General features: G+C 41.4%; 1 protein-coding gene across 2 annotated transcripts in view; it reads left to right on the forward strand.

The window, feature by feature from the left end:
• LOC308409616 (immunoglobulin superfamily member 3-like) overlaps window positions 1–19086 on the forward strand; it is a 77121-nt gene that overhangs the window by 15235 nt on the left and 42800 nt on the right. For both annotated transcript variants that reach the window (XM_080902497.1, XM_080902498.1), the window contains exon 3: window positions 3469–3849. In XM_080902497.1, the coding sequence (XP_080758623.1) occupies window positions 3469–3849 (381 nt within the window). The remainder of the gene's footprint in view (window positions 1–3468; window positions 3850–19086) is intronic.

Genomic DNA, 19086 nt, shown 5'->3' on the forward strand with positions numbered 1-19086 from the left:
AGACACTGGCCACGAATGATTGGATTAGTGTTTAAGCCCCCCTTCTTCTTAGCTTAATCCTCTTTGCAGCTTTCTCTCTCTCTCTCTCCCTCTCTCTCTCTGTGTGTGTGTGTGTGTGTGTGTGTGTGTGTGTGTGTGTGTGTGTGTGTGTGTGTGTGTGTGTGTGTGTGTGTGTGTGTGTGTGTGTGTGTGTGTGTGTGCGCATTTGCAATCATTTGCTCCCATTTGCTATATCCTCCAACCGATCAACAGGAAGGTCAGCTTGCTTGTGGTCATTCTTCATCACCTGACGTGGGACACATGTTTTTGCTTGCACCAAAGTTGTGTGGGAAGCAATGGGCCAGCTATGATGAGGTATGAGATACAGGAAAGGAATACCAGAGAAGGAAAAAGGTAGCAAAGCAGGACATCTGCGGTATGCAGAGATGGAGACGAGCGTTAATAATAGAATATCTGAGGCCTTGTTGAACAAATATGGACACTTGGAGATCAAGGCAGCGCAGCCAGAGGTGAAAAAGTTGGGAGATGGGGGGGGGGGGGGCCTCAGGATTACTGTGGAAGGGTGGTGGAATAGAGCGATCAGTTGAAGGTCTGCAGGGTTTGGTTTGTCATTGTCATCCTTTCTAAACAGCCTGCAGAGCGATGGACACTTTGAAGTTTCACAGAGCTGCTTAAATCCTGCTTGAAAAGATGCAGAGAAGCGTGAGGCACAGAAAAGAGACAGGAATATCCAGAGAAAGAGAGACTGCAGGGGCAGGACGAAGGGGAGGGTTGATGATTGGTGAAACATGGAGGAAGGGAGTGAGAGTAATCAGAAATGAGGAGAAGCTTGTTTCATGAGGATGACAGGAGACAAGTGAAGGAAAGCTCTTAGTGCACCAACACAGTATGAGTCGTATGGTTTGTTTTTTTTGGGGTTTTTTTCCTCCTTCTTTTTCTGGATGTATGAGTAATATGTTTCCAGCAGTTCTAGGTGAGAAGCTGCAGCGTGAGGAGCACTAATGCAGCAGTACAGACTTGGATTTGGGTAGACTGGGTGCCGCCAGATTAGCACACTGACATCACAGCAAAGAAACACTGGGGGAACCAAGGTCTGAGTCATTACTGATGGCTCCTGCTCTTACATACTACATTCCATGCTGTGGTCAGATAGATTTTGCCAGCACATTTCATTGTAGACGTTCTGTCTTGAGTGCTTAATGCTTTCTCTCTGTAGAAACATTTTTTTATATCAAGTAAAAGTCAGTTGCCAAATTTTTAACAGGTTATGATTCATTGCAGTGTGGTACAGCAGTATGTGCAGGTCCAAAAAGATGTGCAAAGCTGGCAGATAAGCAGAAAAAAGCTGACGGCACAGATTGCATACAAATTGGATAAACAAGTATGCAAGTTTATTAACGAAAATATAATAAATAATAAATGAAAACATGTTGAATTCCCTCTCTGACTGGTGTGCGCGGTTTATTAATCCATTTCTGTGGATCCTCTTCTAATTATTTTTCCTCTACCACATGACCCCCAGGGGGGCTCCACAGAAATCTGGGGATAAATATTTTGCTTAGTGACTTTTTGTTTTTTTGAATTCCTTTCCATTTCCATGTTCAAACAAAATATGACTTTCCTAAATGGGTTGTGTGTTATTGATTGAATGTGTAAATAAAGCATTGTCGATGCGTTATGAAAAATGACTCAAGACCGCATTCGAAATGTCAATATGCTTATGACCCCCCCACACACTGCTTATGAGTGCAGCATTATTAAGAGTGGAATTGGAACACTACTTTGTCATTTCAAGTCTTGTATAGTATTTCTATAATATTCGCACAGGAACGTAGCAAGGCTTGGTGACCTTACCGGAAGCTACAATGAGATTCCGAACTTTTATCTTGTTTCTATAGTAACACAATAATATCACAACATAATTGTGCTGTTTGAACAATTTAACTTGAGTTTTTTTGCGTTTTGTTTTTCATTTCTCTTTGAAGAAAAGGTCAACCTATCTACAGTGGCTGCTTTCATAATTATGAGGGCGTACAATTTTGAAATCCTTGCCTTGAGGAATGATTATTTTAATCAGTTTTCACTTCAGTCTAACTGATTTCATAGAGTACTAAGGTGAGGGACTCACAATAATAGATTTGTAAAACTTGTTCATTTGTGGAAGGTGTTCAGGAATCTCAGGAAGCAAGGAAAACAAAACGACACACGAGCCCCTCATCTAGATAACGATGCTTGCTCCGACTCTATTGGAAGTATTCTCCTACAGCAAAATCATCGTAACTTTTCCTCCCGTTCATCTACGTTTTGTGGACTCTGCGAGCACGATTTGCAAAAGGGCCTTTGTTTTTCTACAAGATTGACCTTGGACAGGCAAACATGGGTGTTAATGGACCTGCGCTCACAGTGAATGAAAGGACGGGTGTAGTGCAAGTGTGAGAGAAAGTTACTATGGTAAGAGTGAGGATGTTAAAGTTAAAAAGCTGTTCTAGTGAATTATTAATGCTGAGCATTGTGCCTACAGACACAGCCTCTTACAGACTTTCTTTCTTACATGCACACACACACACACGCACCCACACACGAAAACACAGCTGCAATCCCCAGTTGCTTGTGCAGACAGGAAACAGCGTACTTGTCACTCTGTCTGGATTTGGGGGTATGTGTAAATGCTCTGTTGTCTCTGGCCCCAATGAGAGGGATGTTTGTAGTTGTTCCCTGAATGGCGAATGTTCTCTGTGTGTGTGTTTGATATGTGTGGTTTTGTGTGTGTGTGTGTGTGTGTGTGTGTGTGTATAAGGAGTTAAGGCAAACTTCACATATGCTGAACGCCTAAATATAGGCTACAAAGAGTGATAATAATCGGTCTTGACAAGGGCTTGGTTTGCTCGCAGTTTGTTGCAGTCCCCTGTGATGGTTTAGTTCACTAATTATTTTTGTTTATAATGAGAGCAGTGTGTAGCCAGGAGGGAGATGTTTTAAAGCTACCTTCTTAGCAAATGACAGGCTAGTAGAATAGCCAACAATGTTGGTACCGGATAAATCTAAATTATGAACAACATATTGGATACCAATATGTTGTTCATAATAAATTTGTTTGATCATATAAACCCAGCTGATTTATGGGTTTGGGAAGGGTTAACATGCGAGTGTGTGTGATTGCCGTGAGCGTGATTAGATTATAGCTGTGAGCTACTGTGATTTTTCTTTTTCGTTTTTCTAAGTGGTTACTGGTGTTCAGAACTCGTTCGGGTGAGTCTGTGTGCACACCTCGACCTTGGTAAGCACACCCGTGAATGCTTAGTTGCACATGTCACACTGTTTCTGTATTCCTGGGAGATGTGGGGGGCATAAACTCTGTTAATGCTAAATATTTAAAGTGCAGTTTTGTAACCTATGCTCTCTCTTTCCTCTCTCCCTGCCTTCACCCTGTCCACTCCTCCCTTGCTCCCACTACCTCTCCATCTCTAGCCGGTGTCGCTGTGGCTCAGCGAGTGGTAACGGTGCAGAGTGGGCCGCTCGTACGGACTGAAGGCTCACACGTGACCATCTGGTGCAACGTGACGGGCTACAAAGAGGGGACGGAGCAGAACTTCGAATGGTCCATGTACCTCCCTTCAGTACCAGACCGGGAGATTCGCATTGTGAGCACAGCTACGAAAAACTATGCCTATGCCGTATATTCCCAGAGGGTGACTAGTGGGGAGATCTTTGTGGAGAAGCTGAGTAGTGACTCAGCTGTGCTGCACATCACCAAAGTACAGGCCAAGGACCAAGGTCTGTTTGAGTGTTACACACCCAATACAGACGGGCGGTACCTGGGATCCTACAGTGCACGCACCAACCTCACTGGTGAGTCTCTAAGAGCACACGTGTACACACAGAAACAAGCTTATGCACACACACACACACACTCAAACCACATCTCGGTACCACAGGTACTAAAACTGTGTGTAGCTGAGCATGAGCATGCAGCTAATGTGACATCTGTGATACGCATACAGAAACATAATTGGAAGATTTTATACTGAATTAGCATTCAGCTTAGGGAGAGGAGGTTTGTTTGCACCTTTCAAACAGAGGTTCATTAGCACTAATCTAACCTTTGCAGCAGTGCAGTTTATGTGCCACTTCACAGATATACAGTACTGTGCAGAAGTCTCGAGTCACCCCTCATTTCTTAATATTTTGCTAGGATGGGAACTACGTGCAGCGATTTGAAACATGTACACATAACATCTTGAAAGTCAGCATTTGGTATGAACTTTATTCTTCAACACAGCCTTTCTTCTAATTTCTTTAAATAATCTTCAACAATAGTTCTCAAGGCATTCTTGAGACATTCAAAGCTCTTCTTTGGCTGCCTTCTGTTTCCATTTCCTGTCAAGATGATCTCGAACTGCTTCAGTAATGTAGTGCTCTAGGGAGGCTAGCCCATCGATGAACATGATGGATGATTTCCTCCTTTGTGTTAGGTGCCTTTTTAATGCTTGAATGATTCATAGGTCAGTTTTTAGTGGCTTAACAAACAAAAAAAAAGCATTCCTGTGAAAAAGATCGGGTACAAGAACTGGATGGAAAATTGGTGAAAAGGCTGGAGAACTTTTGCTCGAGAGCACTAAAAAAATACAAGAAAGTGTTATATCTTGGGACCCAAATATAAAGACATGTGGAGTGGCTTAAGACTTTTTCACATTACTGTATATTCTACTGCTTTCTGCTAGCAGAAATTTGAAAACTTTAATTTATTAAATCAAATTAGCTAAAAAAAAAAAGCAACAAAAAAACATCCATTTTGGCGTAATGATATAACAGTTTGATCAGTGACTGTTAGGATAATTATAATTGTAAAAAAAAAGCACCTGCGCACACTGAAACATGCATTGAAAGACTTTCCCCTCCACTACATTGTCATGTATTTCCCACCTGTTTTGAACGGGGGGAAAACCAAGACGCATCCACACAGGTATTCCCACACCACCCATTTATCTATTGCCGTGGGCTCTTTCAGTGTACTGGCAGAATGTGAGACTGTAGCAGTCAGTAGTTTCCCCTCTCCCGCTCCTTATTTTCCGGAGTCATACACACATCTACCCAAAAGGCAGTACTGAAGACACAGCTGTCACTCCATTCCCCCCATAACTTCATGCCTTTATTTCTCTCACGACTGACCTTCCTTTTAAGGTCAAAGCAGATTCCGATGGGATGAAAGCACAGTATCACTGCGAGCTGAGAAATGCAAATATTTGCATACTTTTTGAGTCACCATTGCAAAGACATTGTTTGCCTAGAAGATCAATGGTTAGTTTAGCTTTCTTTTTCACCAAATAAGTTATTATTAGGACTCCAGTGGTTTGTATTTTCTAGCATGAGCAGTATGATCTGAATGTGGGGCAGGGCTCAGTTGCAGGGCACTGTGAAACAGCAGTGCTGATAGCACATAGTATTTATAGATCAGTGTGTGAGAGAGAGCTAGACAGAGTATGTGAGCAGAGGTGTTGAGGGACTGTTATCTGAGCCTCTTTCTGTGTCTCTAACCTCTTAACCCAGTTTCTAGGGTCAGGGGTACGCAGCAGGGTCTCCATTTCTTCCCCTTTCCTCTACTGTGCTTTTGAGTCCCTGTGTATTCCCCTGGCAGCTGTTTACCTCCCTGGACCACTGTGAGCAAACAATACCTTGTTCTCCCTCCTCTCACCCTCCTATTTCTCTTCTATAGCACATTCGTCTGGCTTTCATACTGTCACGTGTCTGTTTCTATTAATCATCAACCCCGGCCCCTTTCTCTAATTTGATCTCCCTCTGATGTATTTAAAAAAACCTTTGCTGATGGTGCCTTTGAGGAATTGTGTTTCAAGGGTAGTGTCAAAGGATGATCGTAAGCAGGGAGTATTATGAAAGACATATAGGCATGTAGGAAGTGAGATAGAAAGGGAGACAGAAGGGATATGTCTGTGTGAGTGTCTGGCAGTGGGGTGGCTGGGTTAATTGTAGGGGAAGAAGGCTGCACAGTAATCTGTGCCCTGAGTACTACTGTATTAAGTCTTACTCAAGGTGATATGTTTCATCCACTGTCATCTTTCTGTACAAAGAGCAGGGAAGGGTTTTAATGTGGAACTTAACACTTGCTGCCTAAAGGGAAGTAGTTTCAGCCATGAACCTGCACATTATTCAGCACGATACTGTGACCTTTTGTTTAACATCCTGTATTGTCTATCAGATGGATACAACAACTGTGTGTTATTGACTACCTGAAATGGGATACCTGCTTCTCTTTTTATCTGAAAGGGGTTGTTTCTTTTTTTTAGGGAGGGGGTAGATAGAAAGTTTGACTTTTTTTTTATCCTCCATGAAGGTAAAGCCATTAATCAGCTGAAAAGGTTTCTCTGCTTGGTCCCAAAAGACCAATATTTCACCTGTGCAAATGATAATTAGCCACCACTGCACACATTCTGGATTATATCCACTAAATTATGGAATGGCTCCAAACCACGGGAAGATCCTTAGTATGTAGGAGAAAAGGTTAGATTTGACATTTTATTATTTTCCTCTGTGCATTTGGATTGGGAAAGCAGCTTGACTTTGACAGCACAATGTTCTTTCACACCTTTGTTATTTAGAAGTCAGATTCATTTTGCTCTTTTGCGAAAAATGGTACCAGCACAACCGCATCATGGCCCTTTGGAGGAGGTGCTCTCAGTCTGGTTCCAGTTGAGCTCCAAAAGGGTTCACTTACATCATCTCGATCTAACCCAGCTCGGGCGTACATTACATATTTGAAGTAACTGCTGCATCCTTGAACATAAAGCAATCTGACTGTTGGAAAAGTTCTATAGATGTACACAAACTGTAGCATAAAATAAATGTAGATTTTCTGTTTATCCACTAATCAAAAACAGTCTTCCTGTATTTACTTTTGTTGCTTATTTCTGAGACACTTCAGGCCAGTAAGCAGACCGAGTGTACTTCTGTGGGACATTTGTTCACTTGGATTTGTCTTAGTGTGAAAGGATACGAAACCAAGAGGTTAAAGTGTGAAAACACCCTAAAAATATTTTCTTGCCTTTGTTAAACACACAAGCAGAAGTGGATTGTGATCTTGTTTTACATTTGGTTATTTAATGAATTGGTGGTACACTCATCGCAGCTACCCAACTGTGTTAAAATTGTCGATTTTTTTTTGTTGCAGGGTTGAAAATGTGTGTGGGATGTTTTAGAATTCTGTTAGTGAAATCAAATTTAGTAGTTTCCTATTATGATTCGAGTATTTGCTCCTTTGTGTCACCAATATGAATTTACTAGAGTCATGGTTGAAACATCATCTGTCTTTCTATTCAAGCATGTTGCTTATGATTTTAACTCCTTTAAAAAAACAAAAACAATCTACCATGCTTCTCTGTTTTTACCTTAGTCTGTCTTAGCCTGAGTGTTAAACTTAAGTACATCTAAACACTTAAGGGTTTATTACAGAAGCCTAATCACAGCTGTCTGCATGCACTTCACAGTTGCTGCAGGTTCTCCCACATCTGTGATGAGGTAAACGATTTAGTTTCTCTCATCAGTTAAACAGAAGCGCTGCTCACGTTGTTATATGTTGAATGCTCGCCTGCTGCTTTAAACCTTCAGCTTTCAGTGGGCAGCTCTGATGGGAAGTCTGGACAGCAGCAGATGTAAAGCTCCACATGACTGTTTGACAGAGCAATAATTATGATTCACACTGCTTTACTAGATTAGCAAACTGGGTTGAGTGAACCACAATTTGCTATGGTCATCACAATAGAGGGTATATGTCGCATAAATGCATAACCATTTTTCCCTTTTTCCTGTTTTTTAATCATGTGCTTTTACTGTAATAATTGTTGTTGTTGTTGTTGTTGTTTATGCATGCTCCACTGTCATTGTCAAATATTACATAAGGCGTGCATTTAACCTGAGTGATGTGAAGCTTTTTAAAGTCAAAGATCACCTGGCATTTCCCTTTGTACACCTCCGTTCTCTTAAGTTGGAGGCTGACTAAGCTCAGTCTGTTTTACTTGGGTGTATGCTCTTGTGTGTGATTTTTCTTTCTTTCTATGTGTGTGTGCTTGTGCCTGTTTGACTTCCTCCTACACATCAGATTGCAGAAGAAAAGGACAACAGCCTGACATGGCCGTCACGGTTGTCCTTATCCTACGCACCAGCCTGTGTGCGAGCTTGTCCAACAACTAGCAGAACAGCAAGCCCTCGCTGAGACACGCTGCTCTCCATATACCCTCACTGCCATAGAACACACAGGAGTCATTGTGCTGGCACATATACAGATTCTCGCCTCCATGTTTGGCAGAAGCCAGGACTGTAGTAACAGAGTAAAAAAGATGGGTAATCAAAGCCATGGTAAGTTCATGAACAAATGGCTTTCTGTTATTCGCCTTCTCTAAATGAGCGAAAAGAAGAACATGTCCATCTTGAGATGTGTGACATCAGAAAAAAATACATTTGGCAGCAAGCAGTTTTGAGGAAGTAAAAGTTTCAATATATGGTGTGTTGTTTTTTTTTTTTTGTTTTTTTTTTTTTTTTTTGTTAAAGAAAAATAAAATAAAATAAGAAAAAAAAGGCAGACATAAGGAAATTGGAAAAGAGGGGAATAGGGACAGAAGGAGGCAGTATTGGAAATAGGTAGTGGAGCGATGCTGAAAAGAGTGTGTGACCAATAAATGATGAGCTCTTCGTCTCACTCCGATGTGATTGGTTACGCCTCCTAGAGGCATTACCCACAATACAACTGGTGCTATAGGGGTGCGTTTTTAAATAGTCTCTGCCTGATGTGACTCCCGAGGTTAATGCAGTTACCAACCGCCATACAACTCCTAAATGCAATTAGCCAGCACAAATTGAGGCGTCTGAGAAGGAAAGAGGAAAAAGTAAAAGACTAGAGCTGAGACCTTGGAGATTCCCATTATTCAAATACCGTTGGGCAAAAAAACCCAAAAACAAATTCATAACAAACCACAGCAAAATACCCAATTTTTCCAGAGTTTTTATTTTGGTTATTTTTATGGCTCATATTTCATTTATTTAATTTCCTTATTTTTTTCTGCTGTGTATTCTCTTACCCAGCTCATATTCTGTTCTCAGGCATAAAAATGAACATTATTAAAAAACAAATAACCAGTATTTGAAAGCAAAATGAATCACTTTATAAGTTAAACCATGACTGAACAAATATTTAAAAAAAAGACTGCCAACATTGCATCTGTGTAAGTGAGTCCATAGGATGCTGAACACTTGTATTTCCTTTTCTATCTTTGTGCGTATGTTGCAGGCTCATTTTTTATTTTCCCAGCTTAAAGATACCGGTGTGTGTTTTGATGTTTTTCCTACATTGTTGAGTTTCCTTCGAGGCTATTTTAGTGTGGTGCAAAGCACAGGTGAATGTCTGTTATCATTACAAGTCTGTTAGCCTGTTTCTATTAATCATAATTCCCCCTACACCAACCAGCCACAATAAACAGCTGATCTGTCACAGTATGGACTTCAAGACACTTCTGAAGGCGCCCTGTGATATCAAATACCAAGGCAGTAGCAGCAGATGGTCTCCTTCAGATGCATGTCTGCCATTGTACACATTCTAGGAGTGGACGGGGTCACCACGGGTACTCTGATCAGTCTTGCGCTCATTAACTGTCACTTCCAGCAGTCTGCAGTCTTCTGCATGCTTTGCAATCTTTTTCTCTCACAGCCACATTTTGCTTTTAGCAGTTTGTGATGTTGTAGCTGTTCTTCTGACCTGCTCTTTGGAGATGTTTTGACCTACATTTCCAGCTATAACCATTTGTCCCTTTAATGTCCTTTACAATTCCTCTTTAAATATGATTAACTTTGCTTCCTGATGTTTCCCAATGACAAGTACCATTCTATTAGAACTAATAGTTAGTGAGCAGTGATCCAGGCACAGTCCAGATAATGAATTTATGCAATTATTGGTTTGCAGATTAAACCAATCTGCAAAAAAACATGTTCTGTCCATTGCAGTGCTTATAGGGTCTGAAGGGGAGCACTTCTTCCCCTTTGTTGACCCAGTAATAAAAAAAATGTGCTTATGTAGTGAAGTGATGCCCAACAAAGGTCATAATGTGTAGGGAAAGGGGAAAAGAGGAGTGTGGATTTTTCGAAGCATTGCTGAGACTGTGCACTGCTAAAAACATACGTTCCCAATGAGAGTGGCGGGATCATGCCTCTGCTGAGCTCAGCACTGTGCACGTGTCTGATTTGTGCGTTTCCCCTGCCTTTCTGTTCGCAGAGGATTCAATGCTGCCAAGCTGCACTCCTCTGCTTCACTTAATGGGATAGACAGAACAAGAAAATGTCATCTCACTATCTTTCGTACAAAGACACCCCCCCTCCCCTGTTTTCCTGTTCTCTATGCTGTCTCCCCATCTGAATCCCGCTCACTCCATCAATCTACAGAGTCAATTCCTACTCCAGACTTCAGCCCCCCCAGCCCATGTTTGTCATGCAGGTATATGGTTTTGTCAATACAGCTGTTCACTGAGCTTTATCACAGGAGAAAGCTGTAAGGGTGATTGAAGCACAAGATTGTGGAGGAAATCTGTGATTGAATAAAGGCTGATGAGGAAAAATAGGATGAAAAATATGAAGGGAGGAATTTCTTTTTCTTTTCTTTTTTTTAAGGGAAGAAGGGAAGATGAAGCCCTGTGTCGAAAATAAAAAAGAGTAAAATGTTTGCCTGTTTGGGGGAAAGGGGCGAGTAGGGGAGAGAAAGAGCAGATGAATAGACAGGGGAAGCTGTATCTCTGTGTCTCTTGGTATTGATCGGGAGCACAGGCCTGAATGTGACTGGAGCTTTTTATCTCTTTTGTCTCTCCTTGCAGTGACACCTAAATTTCTTTCCTTCCCCTCAGATTTGCCTTAACAGCCTTCTGTTTCTTTTTATAATTAGATTTCCTTTCCTTCCATTTGTGCACGCCTCTTGCACTTACACAGATCTTCTGGTCTTTGTGTGAGTCAACCAACACAGTGAAGGCATTCCTTTTGTGACCTTCAAATGGCTTTTTTTGGCGGGTTAAATTTGGTTTTCAGGCTAGTGCAAAGGTTGTCAAAGATTTGGCTAAAAAGTTAAAAGGAAAGGAGCTAGGCAATGCATTATGACTAAGTGTGTTCAGAAACAGAGAAACGTGTGTATGTGTGCGTATGCATGCACAAACTGGCTCTAAGCTGCCGACCAGGCAGGACTCCAGATGGAAAGAGATTTTATCACTGTGGCTGGCTTGCAATTTCTTGCACATCTCATCCACTTTAGCGGACGGGGTTTCCTGCTCGATAACATTACTGCCACTCTTACCCACCATACGCAGACACATTTATGCATGCACACTGGAAACGCAAACACAGCCACAGTCACACAATGTAGTGAGCTGTCAGTCAGGACAGATGTCGCACCCATAATTGAGTCTGAGAGGGATGGTGCTGTAGTGCTCCCATTGGAGCACACGCTTTCCACTGAACATCAGTGAAGAGGGCTTTAACAACCCGGTGGATCATCGTGTTAGACAATACAACCACTGAATAGAACATGTAGCACTGAGTATAATAGTGCTGCATAGGATACCTTGATTCTCTGTAGTCATGTAGGACAAGTCGGACTTTATTGTATGTACATGTGCAAACTGTGTAGTGGGTAGATAAAAATGATTCCGAAATTATATTTTCCTACCAATCTATGGCTCTTTAAAACTGGCAGTTAAGCAACTACATTTTAAATTTATCTTCAGACCTTTCCCAAAACAGTCAAGATCACATATGTCTTTCTGACACTAGGTACCGCTCTAAGATGCCTCTTAGGTCCTGCCAACTGTCTGACACTCGAGTGACTTTGAAACACTGAATAGACGCGTTCAGTTAGAAAGCAGTTTGGATATCGGACAAATTAATTGTGTACATTGCCAAAGTCACAGAAGACCAAACTAATGAGGTTGCCGATACTAACAGTTCCAACATTTTAGACTCAAATGCAAGCGGATCAAACACTGGAACCTGACTTCCATAACATTATTTTTAAAGAAGGGATCTAAAATTGGTACGGTCTAAGTAAACAGGATAACGACCCTGACTCAAAATAGTGTTAAACAAACGAATAAGAAGAGAATAGTTGTTTAAAAAATACAATCATGTTTTCTGTACACAGTTTAAAACAGCAATTTTATATTGGGAACATTATGATAGCTGGGCTCAGTTCACACCACTCTACCCTATTACAGTGAGTAAGATTTGGACCAAATCAGGTCCTGGATCTTGTAAGGGACTTGCTGTACCTGTGAAAACTACTAAGGTGCAAGATGGGCCAGCTATTGCTGTTACAAAGCTGAAAACCATCATTGCCTACAGACACATTTTGAGACATTCACTGCCTTGCAGATTTTGACTGTAACACTTACAAAAATATTAACGATGTCAGTGGTGCTCTGCATTTAGCTCATTGCCCTACACCACTGAGTTTGGCAGATGAGAAAGGATTTCGTGTGTCAACAAATTAGAAAACTATAAAATGCATGTTTGTATGCACACAAATGCATGTGCACGTGGATGCACATGCATTTGTGTGTATTAATGTTTATGTAATGGGCTCAAGATACTCCACCGTTCCTCTGGTTGATTTGATTAGCTTAGCTAAGCGCTAACCCTCAGGGGCCTGCTGCCTCCTCTGCGAGATTAACGGAGCACAGCCACCGTTTGAATATGAATTCATCATAAATATGGATGTGAATGAATTTGCTAATGAGTGGTTGTATTCACGTTGTTAAAATGTGTTGGTAAAGAGTGGAACTTCTAGTGTAATATCCTCGAGCAGTCACACGGTTCTGAGTGCGTTCCAGGATGCTTCTGCTCCATTGTTTAAAGTTGGCGGTTGGTTGGAAGCCTCATTTAAAAAAAAAAAAAAAAAAAAAAAAAGGGGGGGAGGGACTTTCTCACTTCAGTAACCCCTTTTAATATGGATGCACACCACCATCCAAATGTATTTACACATTATTTTATGTACAAGAGCATACACAAATACTGGCATTTACGGCCTGCCATGTGGCAGGGCATGACACTTGCACAACTGTAAAAGACATAACGTGTCCTGTGTGTGCAATGGCAGAATAGTTGCAGTGTTGAGTTACTCTTTACTCCACCCATATAAATTTTTCGTGCTCTGCCAACTAATCTTTGGCAACGATCTTACCATTTGTGCAGCACAACTGGCTGTAGTAGCAAGCACAGAAGCTACACTTCACGGGACTGGGCCTCCATGCTGATGGCTCATACATAGCATCAAGCATGTGGAAGAAAGACCACGCAGGATAAGAAGCTGTAGATTATGTTAAGTATCAACTTAATCAAAAGGCTCTAACAATGTTATCTGCACAGAGCAAGTTGACAGGGATGTTGCACTACTTTAAGTTTTCATGGGTAACCTTGTTGTTTATAGTTCTGTATACTCTTAGCTGTCCTTATTGACAGGCATATGCAAAGGACGGTTAAAGGAGATGGAGACTAAATGGATACCGGTTTAAAGATTAGCATCACACCCACCTCATTAGCATACTAATCACGGCCTCGTTATTTGCAATGGGAAACAGAGATTTAGTTAAAATGTCTGATGTAGTGGATTTGAGTGTAGGATGAATGCCACGGGCTATTTTTTTAAGTGCTGGTGTAGAAGTGAAAAATAAAAGTAGAGAAGCCCGGGAGGCTTAACTCAATTTAGTGAAGCAGCACCGAGGCAAGCAAGCTCATTGCCTTCAAATTCCAACTCGGGGACAAAACACTATCTTAAATCTGCTGTACAGATTCTAACAATGTGTACACACACACACACACACACACTTGCAAGTATCTAAAAGCTTTTGTAAGTACGGACTGACGCTTCACACATGAGCAGACAGGGGCAGTCGGTTTCTTCCTCTCAGTTGACCTCAGAGCAGACGACAAACATATGCTGCCACCTGTGCCCCGGTGCCTGGGTGGCCACCTTGGGATGTGTGCGGAAAGAAGTGGGTGTGAGCGTGTGGGTGTGTTGCATGTGGGTGAGAGAGAGTGAGAGGAGCAGGGCTGGCACATGCCTAATTTCCCTCAGTGCTGGCAGCTCATACAGACAGTTGCTCCCTCATCTGCTGCCCTGCTGGATGGGTGCCTAGTGATTGAGCACTGCCCACCTCCCTTTGTCACCCATCTCCTTCAGTGATACCATTTCTGAAATGGTAACAGAGCACGTGTACAGTTGCTAAGACTTTTCACCACTAATAGACCCTGACTCTGTCTCTAGCTTGATTCAATGTGGTGATACAGGAGCCACGAAGGAGGAGCCAAGCAAAGGCTCTAGATGACTATTCCTGGACTTGTATGCCAGTATATGCTTTTTAAGCGAGAGGGAGTATGGAACTGGCCAAAAAACAAGGCTTTGTAGTCTGATTAAAAAGCACTGATATCTCTTGCAAGGCTTATACATGCACATACACACGCTAGAAAACAGAAATGGTCAGATGGCTGGGGCTATAACTGGTTCTATCCTCAGGGAAGTCTTTAATTGGTCACAGTGCTTTACCATCTGTGGCTGGAGTGACAATGAAGGAAAATGGTGGGAGCTCCTGTAAGGCAGGAGTAGAAAATGCAGCTAGTGCAGGACAGGGATGGAGCCTATTAGTTTTAATACTTCCACCTCCAGTAATATTGCAATCATAATATGCTTGATGAAAGCCGCTTGTAGTATGCAAGAGGAAAAGGTGCGTGAATAATTGCGCATGTTTTATTCCTTTGCCCGGGTGCACTCATGTGTGCCTGTAGGTAGACAGAGTATTGCGTGGCAGCATCTGTGTTTGTGTGTAGAAGTGCGCTTAACTCTGGGATGTTATTGGCCGTCAGAGCAAAAGCCTGCACATGTGCTAACAACCTTCAGGACAGTAGCAACGGATAAAAACTAACAAACCCTCACTGGGGTGGTGTCTGTTTATATTTCTCGTTTTCTGGGTGCAGAGTGTTTGCTGTAATTCATGTTATTTGAATACATGGCCAGATGGAAGATATTAAAGGAAGCGTATGACAGATGGAAAGACATATAAAGTTGGTCTTTAGCTGATGAAGAAGAGAAACATGGAGAAAGCAGGGGGGGGGGGAAGAGGAGGTTGATACCGAATCGGGAAGGGTGGGGTAGAAGGAATATTTCATGTGTTTAGGCATGATGAGTAAATCTTTGATGCTCTAAAGGATTTCAGTCAACGATAGCTTTGCACACAGCTCTTCTCAAACGCTCTTAGGAAGATTTGTCTTTCATACTCCCACCTCTCTTCAGACTACCCCTCCTCTCACGCTTTGCCTTTTAATCTCTTGCTTACTCTCCATCTTCCATACTCACTCACTCACTCAGGCTCATTTCCTGGCTGGTCCTCAGTAAGAGGTAGTGTCATATTTTGTGCGTATGTATGCGCTCGTGTGCCCGTGCGTGTTCCTGTGCATCTTAGTTAGTCTTAAATCCCCCTCTTCTGCCTTTGTGTAAACACCGTTTCATATTTGAAACACCGTGGATCCCTTTCTTATCGCAAAATTCAGCCTTTTAACTCTACGTCACCGTTCTCCCGCCACAATAACAAAGCCCACTCTTTCACTCACTGCCCGTCTTTCTTTTCTTCTCCCACTTTCTTCTTTTGTTATTCCACTCCCTCTATACCCGTGCTGTACAGCTCAAGAAAGTGAACAAATTCACATAAAGCTCATAAAAGCAAACTAGCGAGATACACCGGTGAATTTATACCAGACAAAACTGAAGAAAGAAATTAAATAAATGAGCAGAGAAAGACAATGAACACAGATGATTCCACACAGGAGCCCACATGGTACAATTAAGCAGTTAACATTAATTCATGCTCTGCGGCACGTATAATAATCCCGAGCATGCCTTCTTGGTTCTGAGGAAAAGATCTAAGTGTCTTTGAAAGAGGGTTCACTGTTGGGTTGGGGTGCTTGGATTTTTTTAAGGCCACAGTTTCAGTTCATTAAAAAGATCAAATTGAAGACATTTTTTAAAAAAAAAAAATCTTTTTACCCCAGGCATAATCACTTGATCATTGCTGGATTGTAAGTTTAACTCCATAATTCTGATTATTATTTATATTGTTATTCATACTTTATATTGTGGTTATATTTCCAGCTCAGTTGAAAATCTTTGAGAAATCTTTTAAATACCGCAGCTTTCACCAGACTACCAGTGCTGTGTTCCTTTCTTAGACAGCGTAAAACATGGATGCAGCTTCCAGCCAGTCAAAAAAACCCCCAAAAAAACAGTCTGTAAGTGTCTTAAACCTGCAGTCTATCTGAAAGCCTTCGGGTGGAAATAGCTGTGGCTGCAAAAAGACTTCCGATGTCTATGGGAAAACAGCTTCCTGACTTGACCTCTGTAAACAATTTCCTGCTGAGTTTATTGGCCTGTTTTCTGATTCTGATTCTGTTTACTCATTCTTAGGTTATAGCAATGAAAATTGATAACAGATTTTTTTATTCTGGGCATACTGCCTTAAAAAGGTGCCTTATCTGTTATAATATTCATGCGCATATTGGCCAACAATTTAATTGATAAAAACCTACGAGCAAGCAGTTTTACAGCGAAACCCGCTCCTCCACCTCACATCTGGTTTTTCTGTGTACTGCACTGACAGAGGTTTCAGAGTGGGACTTCAGAAACCAGTGGATGATGTTTTTCTTCTACTGTCTGTGGTTCCTGTTACTTTAGAAATTGGAGCTGGGAGGGATGCTGTTTTAGTAGTCGTAGTAGTAAACTGGAGTCTTCCAGCCCTCACAGGCACTAAACTTTTCTGCAGCACATTCACAAATAGAACCTTCTTATTTCTGCCCTTATTTAGACACACACCACAGCAGTGGTATTACACATTACGAGTTCGGCAGTTTTATTGGACAACTGTTTACATTCACTGCTGCCGTCTTCAACTGCAGTGTGAATTTGGACTTTAAGATCAAGATAAAACTTCTGATTTACCACACACGCCTTCACATTGATAACTAGTATGAGCATCATTCGCACAAAGCTAATTAGTGTATCACTGCTATTTCTCAAATGCTATTTCTCAACTTTTATGTACACACATGCTGTTTAACCAACAATATTGCAAGAGGCTCATAGTTAAAAAGTGATCTATTTTAACAAAAGCAGATAACATTTGTTCCATTTTAGCCATAGCTGTTGCATAACCCTCCTCCTGATTTGTCTCTGTTAACATTCATACACTGAATTGTTGCTCTTAACTTTTTCAAGGTGTGTATGTCCTGACACCTCTATTAGTCATGTAATGGAAGCTCAACTCGAGGAGCAATGTGGAGGCAGCAGGTGGGGCAGAGGTGTAGGTAGAGGGTTATTACAAGAAGGGAAGACTACAACTCACAAGCGACCGTGGACGTTTGTACTGCAAATTCTATCAGAACCCCTGTGGTTGTTGCACAGATGGCAGGAGATTCATGCTTTTGGAAAGCAACTCATGGTATGAAGTACTCGATTTTGATATTATTTTTTTCTAAATTTTAATGTTGATAAGCATCATGTCCGTTAGCGCTGTGCATGATTCAGTGACCCATCACCGATAAGTCACAGCTCTGGAGGAAATGTTTGGGCACACAGAGGGAAATACCTCAGTCACTTATCCCCATCTATGTGTGTCAGAGAGCAGCTGTTCCCTCAGGCTTGACGTTCGGTGTGTTTAGGTGAGTTTGTAAGAGAGAGAGAAAGTGGAGAGTGAGAGAGAGTGTGAGAGACCACCCATCTTTGATGTGCCTGTCCCTTCCACCTTTAGGTATAATGAGCTGAAATAGCTGCAGGGGCTTCGCTCTGTTTCTCCATGTCTGATTTCTTTTTGCACAGTGTCATATGGAGAGGATGACACTCATTAACTAGTTTAGAATACACAAGAATTTAAAAAAAGAATTGATAATTATGTGATGTAAAAAAAAAAAAAAGAATAGATTAAAGTGGGATCGAGATGCCTTCCTGTTTTGAAAAAAAAAGATGAGCTGGAGGAGAAAGTCAACTAAAAAAAGAAGGAAAATAAGTGATAATTAGGTGCTGACAAGCAACTTGTCTAACAAAGGAAACTCACCAGATCGTGTGGTGGAGAGGGCATAAGGGAGTAAGGGTTTATAGTGAAGGTGTTGGTGTGTGGCTAGAATGAAACTTGAGTGAGGAGAAAAATGGGACAGAGCCCAGACATGCATGGCGGAGAGAGAGACAAAGGAATGCTTGAGAGACCCCTTTATTAAACGAAGAGGCCTTTTTCCTTTCGGTCACCGTGACCTTTGTGTTACAGCGTATGGCACACATTGACGCTCAAACACCCACCCAGAGTGATGTTCCAATAGCGGTAGAGCACCGACTCCTCACTGAAAATCTCATAACAGCATCTGTAAGATCTCTCATATCCTCTTACCCCTCTCAGCTCACCCCCCTGATTTCTATTTCATCTCTCTTCACATTTTTAGAAGATTGGATTTGGTGTGATATAATAGCGCAGTGCAGAGGCCTCTTTGATCGGTCAAGATAGTGTGAGATATTCCACTCATAGTCGATAATTTGCTTTTCAAATCAGGCACTAATTTGTTGTCTGCTTTAATAATTTTTCTAAATGAGTTTTTTTACACTACAGGGCTGCAATTTGTCAGCTGTGATAATAAACAATGGTTAATGTATTCATTACAATATATGAATTATATTATTTCTGCACACTCAGCTCAGAACATGCAATGCGTTCATCTGCAGAGGATATAATGATAGTTAACAGAAGTTTGATACATTTCTTTTTAAACAGCACTTTGATGATTCAGAAATTCTGTGCGTGCTTACAATATGAGCCCAGAGATGATGTTGATACACTTACCTGTATGTGGTTGTAAACACTATGAAAAACATCATGTTTTCTGTTTTATTGAAATTATACTTTATATATTATATTGTATTGGGAAACATATATATATATATATACACATGCACATACACACACACACACACACACACACACACACACACACACACACACACACACACACACACACACACAC

Source organism: Rhamphochromis sp. 'chilingali', assembly GCF_963969265.1.
Source record: "Rhamphochromis sp. 'chilingali' genome assembly, chromosome: 14".
Taxonomy (NCBI): Eukaryota; Metazoa; Chordata; class Actinopteri; order Cichliformes; family Cichlidae; genus Rhamphochromis; species Rhamphochromis sp. 'chilingali'.